The sequence below is a fragment of the Cottoperca gobio genome, chromosome 13, assembly GCF_900634415.1.
Source record: "Cottoperca gobio chromosome 13, fCotGob3.1, whole genome shotgun sequence".
Taxonomy (NCBI): Eukaryota; Metazoa; Chordata; class Actinopteri; order Perciformes; family Bovichtidae; genus Cottoperca; species Cottoperca gobio.
The window spans coordinates 16,398,023-16,404,022 of NC_041367.1; the positions used below are offsets into that span (position 1 = coordinate 16,398,023).

Below are 6,000 nucleotides of genomic sequence, written 5' to 3' on the forward strand. Positions count from 1 at the left end.
AAACTAAAAACTTAATAGTTAAGAAATCCCCACCAAAGTGAGTGCTAATTAACAGGCAAAAGTGTTACTTTGCTTGGCTTTATTTTATCTTGGCTTTTTGACAAAAGGTGCCCTGTGGAGTTTTCTTGTAAAGAAACAAAAGTTATTGTTACATTCAGTGTTATTTACCATAATGCAATGTGTGCATCCTACTCTTACAAACATGCCGAGTGCATTTTCTTCCTCATTAAACATATGCAAAGTATTTTAAATCCAGCCTTGTTTACATCCATGTCTACTGGCTTGAAGTCTTCTTCTTCCCTGTCTTTGTTGGTGCATTGCAGCATATCATGTGGTACCGCCACCTGTTGATCAGTAGAATAATGTGACACCATCGGCAGGACTGTGTATCGCGTCACCTGCGTGTGCGGACGTGCATGCACGTCCTTAAGATAGAAAAACACCTCCATAGCGCTGCTACAGGTCAACAACTCCACAGGGAACCTTAAATTCATGGCGACTACCAGCCTTCCTTTCGGTTCTTATTTGCACATACACCGACCCTCACTTTTCTTCCTCTCTGCATGCCAACCTCTGCTAATACTTTTCCCCCACTTTCAAATGGACAAAATGAGGAGTTGCATGCCCTTCTTTTGATTGTCTGTTTTCCCTACTTCTTTTCTGTCCTGTAACATGCGTGCTTTGTAGCAAATGGAATCTCTGGCTGTAAGTTTTACAGACTTGTTCCTCTTAGTTTTTTGTTGACAGCTATTTACAAGTAGTTCTACAGTAGTTATATGTGTGTTTATTATTCACTACATGCTGAACCAAACCTGATAGGAATACATTAATACCTTAGAAAGAGAAACCTAGCATAAAGAAAAGGCATTTTCATAACAACCATTTTTCTCTTACTTTCAGCAACTGGAGCTCTGTCAAAGACTCTACAAACTCCACTTTCAGCTGTTACTGCTTTTTCAGTCCTACTGTAAGCTGATTGAACAGGTCCATACAATAAGCTCTATTCCCGAGGTAGGTGCATTTGCTTGTCTTCTCTTCTTGGAACCATGACACCCACCATCTAATCCATGTCGCTGGTTAATAATAATAATAATCCCTCTTAACCTTTAGCTGACGAATATATCCAGAGAGCTGAATGAGTTGAAGAGCAACCTGAGAGAGGCAGCAGCCTTGGTGACGAAAGATGAGATTGTTGCCTGTGAGAACTCCTGCTCTGAGCCCACCTTCAACTCCTCTGAGGCTGCTGTGCAGGCCATCCTAGAGTGTCTGAATAACAATGAGTTTCCAATGGCCATCCGCTACATTAGGGAGTGCAGGTGAGAAAAAGAAAAAAGGCTTTTTATTCTGTAGATTTCGGATTTGTGTATGCTGTCAAAATATGACCCCAGTCAGACGAATAACATTTTCTTTTTTATTACAGAACAATGTGGCCTAACGACATCTTTGGCAGCCACTCTGAGGATGAGGTACAGACCTTACTCAACATCTACTTCAGACATCAAACCTTGGGTCAGACAGGTACTTTTGCTCTGGTGGGCTCAAAACAAGACCTGACAGAAATCTCTGTCAAGTTGATGGAACTTAACAGAGAGATTCGGGACATGATCCGACGAGTCCAAGGCTACCGAGCAATCACAGCTTTCCTCCCAGACTCCAGGGTTTCAGGCTCGACTCTTTGATGGCAGTCTTGCAGCGTGTGACACTTGTCCTGCACAGCACCCTGTTCCTTGCCTAGCCTCTGGTCCTGTCTGGGGCTGCTGCTATCATCTCAGTGGTTAACAAGCACTCTGCTCTCTCCTGGGAATAACCAAACCCCTTTTCCTCTTCTTGCTCATAGAGCCCGTCAGAATGTCTTGAAGTCAGATCTTCAGATGTGCAGCAATACTGTTGTTTTTTAGAAAGATGAGAGACTCTGCTGTGGCAAAGAAACTTTGGCTTTTATTGCACTAATAATATAAATTGTCACAAAGCGACCACTTGCTACTGAAGTCAACAACTTTCACATTTAACAAATGACATACCAAAGCTAAGTGATTCTCTTTCATTCATGTTGTTTTAATTGTCAAGGGAAAATGTGCAATCCTATACGGAAGTGGAACACTTTTACTGTATCCTGAAAGAATGTATTTGAATTTCATAGCATTGGAAAACTAACAATGTTCATCATTGTTAGTACAGAAAAAGGGAGGCTTAATTACTTGGTTTAAGTAGTGGGTCTTTTTGTGTTTGTGTATGTGTGTGTGTGTGTGTGTGTGTGTGTCTGTGTGTCTGTGTGTCTGTGTGTGTGTGTGTGTGTGTGCTTGTGTTGTGTGTGGGTGCCCGAGTGTGTGATATAAACCTGACGACTATCACAGATGGAATTATGGATACTGATTTACAGAAATTGTTCACATTTACCTACTTCGACATGCTGCAAAACTACTGTAACGTCTCCCAAACCTACATTACATTCTGCTGTGTGGGTTATCTGTTACTTAAAACATCTTACTGTACCTTTTAACTGTGCAGCTTTTAGCAATTAGGTAAATTATTTAATATTATTTGCAATAGAAAAACATGCATTTATCAGACTAGATTCATAGAAAACAAATATTTTGTTTCATCTTTAAACCTGCCAAGCTTGCAAATTATATGTACTATAAAGAGTAATAGTAATGTTTATGAACAAATACAAAACTATTTTAACTGAATAATTGTACATAATGTAATGGGGGCTTTGCTCAGACTCATAAGATTGTATTTTTATGAACTTACAGAGTTGCATGTAGAGTGAAAGAGATAGCTACATATTTGTAAAGCTTCAGCAAGAACTGTCTCCCTCTCGCCTTGTAAATACTACTGCCTTTGCAATGTATTGTACTTTGATGTTCTGTTCACTTATGTAACAATAAAAATAAAACTTACATTTGTTAACTGTGGTTTCATTTTGTGACTTGTGTGATACTATATTTTTATATTTATATATTTTTTGTTATTGTTTTACATGTTTTGTTTGTTTGTGGATCATTCCAGAATTGGAGGACATTTCATGTCCCACATATAAAATAATCTAATGCTCAAAAAGCTAAACCATGCACTTGTGTTAAATATACTTGTCTTGAGTCAAAATGTATATAAAGTTGCACAAAAAGTTGTCTCAAAATATTATTTAAAATATCAAATAGCTCTCGAACACCTCTTGTCCCAGCTTCTTGGTGACCAACTTGCATGTCAAATATAACATTTAAAATAGGGTTTGTATTTACTTTTGTTGGTATTATTCTATTGATATATGTCTCTTGTATTGGTAAAATCAATTTGTTAAATCATATTTTAAATAACAGTAATTTTACACTGAGTGTGTCCCACAACATGCACGCAACCCTGTGACGAAACCTTTTTAGCTTGGCAGAGGAAGTGAAAAAACTGTTAGTCACATGACACAGAGGAAGTGACATCAGCAGGTCATGTGCTACTACCATGGGTAGACCAAAGGTAAGTCCTCTTTTATATTTCATCTTTCACTCTTGATGGAGTGTGGCACTCACACAAACGCAACCCTGTTACTCACATTATGAGACTAAAACAAAATAATTTCAAATGTGTCTTTCTTTAGTCTAATCTAACCCTAACCCTTGATTTACAACCCTGTTACTATAATTAGAGTAATAGGGTTGACATTCAATAACAGGGTTGCATTTCCTTCAGTTTACTTATTTATAGTACAATGTCATGTGTATGTATAATTTAGCATAATATAATGTTTTAAATGTATTACTGTATTTTCCATCTATCCATCGTCTACCGCTTATCCGGGGTCGGATCGCGGGTGCAGCAGCTACAGTAGGGAACCCCAAACCCCTTTTCTGGGCCACATCCGCCAGCTCTGACTGGGGGATCCCGAGGCGTTCCCAGGCCAATGTGGAGATATACTCTCTCCACCAAGTCCTGGGTCTTCCCAGGTGTCTCCTCCCTTCTGGACGTGCCTGGAACACCTCCCTAGGGAGGCGCCCCGGTGGCATCCTCAACCCCTCTCCTCCACGACTATGCCTCAATATCCTGTCCATGAAAATCACAAACAGGATTGGTGATAAAGCGCAGCCCTGGCGGAGGCCAACATCAAGATTGCCTTCTTCCATGTCTGCAACATTTCCAGACTCCGCCCATCCCTGTCACAATCCAGCGCTGAAATCCTGGTTAATGCATTTGTCACAACCCGGATTGACTACTGTAATGCTATCCTCTCTGGCCTACCCACAAAACTACTCAACAGACTCCAAATCATTCAGAACCCGGCTGCCCGGATCATTACCCGCACCAAATTGTCTGACCACATCACCCCCATCCTCATCCAACTTCACTGGCTCCCTGTTCAGCACCGGATTGATTACCAAAACCTTCTGCTCACATACAAAGCCCTCAACAACCTCGCCCCCACCTATCTCTCAGACCTCCTCCAGGAATACACCCCCTCCTGCTCCCTGCGCTCATCCTCAGCCGGACTCCTGACTGTCCTCACCTCCCGCCTTAGCACCATGGGAACCAGAGCTTTTAGCTGCACCGCGCCCATGCTCTGGAATTCTCTGCCCCCACACATCAAACAGTCTGACTCCATTACTCTAAAACACAATCAACTTGCTATCAGAGATCCTCCGTTCACTCCATCACTCCACACTCTGTGTAGGTTTGACTAATTTGATAAACTGTTTGATTGTGTTTCTTTTAAATGCACTGTAAGGCGACCTTGGGTGTCCTGAAAGGCGCCTCTAAATTAAATGTATTTATTTTATTTATCCACTGGGAACGTACAGGGATTGAACAGCCCTCAGAAGTGACCCCCCACCCCATACTCCCGCAGCACCTCCCAAAGTATCATCCGTGGAACCCGGTCATACGCCTTCTCCAGATCCACAAAACACATGTAGACCGGATGGGCGTACTCCCAGGCCCCCTCCAGGATCCTTGCGAGAGTGAAGAGTTGGTCCGTTGTTCCATGACCAGGACGGAATCCGCATTGTTCCTCTTCAATCAGAGGTTCGACTACCGGCCGAACCCTTCTTTCCAGCACCTTGGAGTAGACTTTACCAGGGAGGCTGAGGAGTGTGATACCCCTGTAGTTGGCACACACTCTCTGGTCCCCCTTTTTGAATTGGGGAACCACCAGGTCTGCCACCCCCTAGGCATTGTCCCAGACTTCCACACAATGTTGACGAGGCGTGTCCACCAAGACAGCCCCTCCACACCCAAAGCCTTCAGCAATTCTGGACACATCTCATCAACCCCTGGGGCCTTTCCACTGTGGAGTTGTTTGACTACCTCAGTGACCTCCATGTTTTATATTTGCCCAGTGTATATTTGATTATATCCAGTTTGTTGTTGTGTTGACATGTTTGTTATGTATCATTGATACTCTTCCTGTTAATCCTTCATTGGAAAATATATATAGAATATTATCAAACAACATGTCTGTGGTCCTGAGTATTTATTTGTCACATTTATGTCATGATCTACAACCAAAAGTAATGTAGCCATTCAACCCTGTTACTCTAATTTCAACCCTGTTACTATATAATTTTCTATTAAAATAACCTTAAATAATTTTCTCAGCTCACATCAACACACTCAACCACTTTTTGTGATGGTTTATTATCTGTTTTTCCTAAATACATAACAAAAAAGAATATAATAAAAGGTTCATTTTTCAAAAGTGTTGATGTCTAAATTGTCCTCCAATTCTGGAATGACCCTTGTTTGATTCATAAACGTGGGAACTATTGTGTCCATGAAACCTCTCAGACAACACTTTAAGGTTGTGCACCTCCCACAAAGCTCCCTGTCAGATGCAGCTTTGAGAACACACTTTAGTTTTTGTAACCCGATGTATATTTTTTATTTGTGTCGTGTAAAGTCATATCCACAAAAAAATAAAAAGGGAAAAGGGATATTTATGCATTTGTGGATCCATTTGTAACGTTACACGTGAAATTACTTTTGCACATTAGTGTATGGCTCATCAGCCTA

At 41.2% G+C, this 6,000-nt stretch overlaps 1 protein-coding gene across 1 annotated transcript in view; it reads left to right on the forward strand.

Annotated features, from left to right (window-relative positions):
- Nucleotides 1–2,913, forward strand: part of frya (furry homolog a (Drosophila)) — a 40,315-nt gene extending 37,402 nt beyond the window's left edge. The window contains 3 exon segments of the mRNA XM_029447204.1: nucleotides 901–1,011; nucleotides 1,111–1,316; nucleotides 1,421–2,913. Coding sequence (XP_029303064.1) covers nucleotides 901–1,011; nucleotides 1,111–1,316; nucleotides 1,421–1,679 — 576 coding nt within the window. The 3' untranslated portion in view covers nucleotides 1,680–2,913.
- The last annotated feature ends 3,087 nt before the right edge of the window (nucleotides 2,914–6,000 follow it).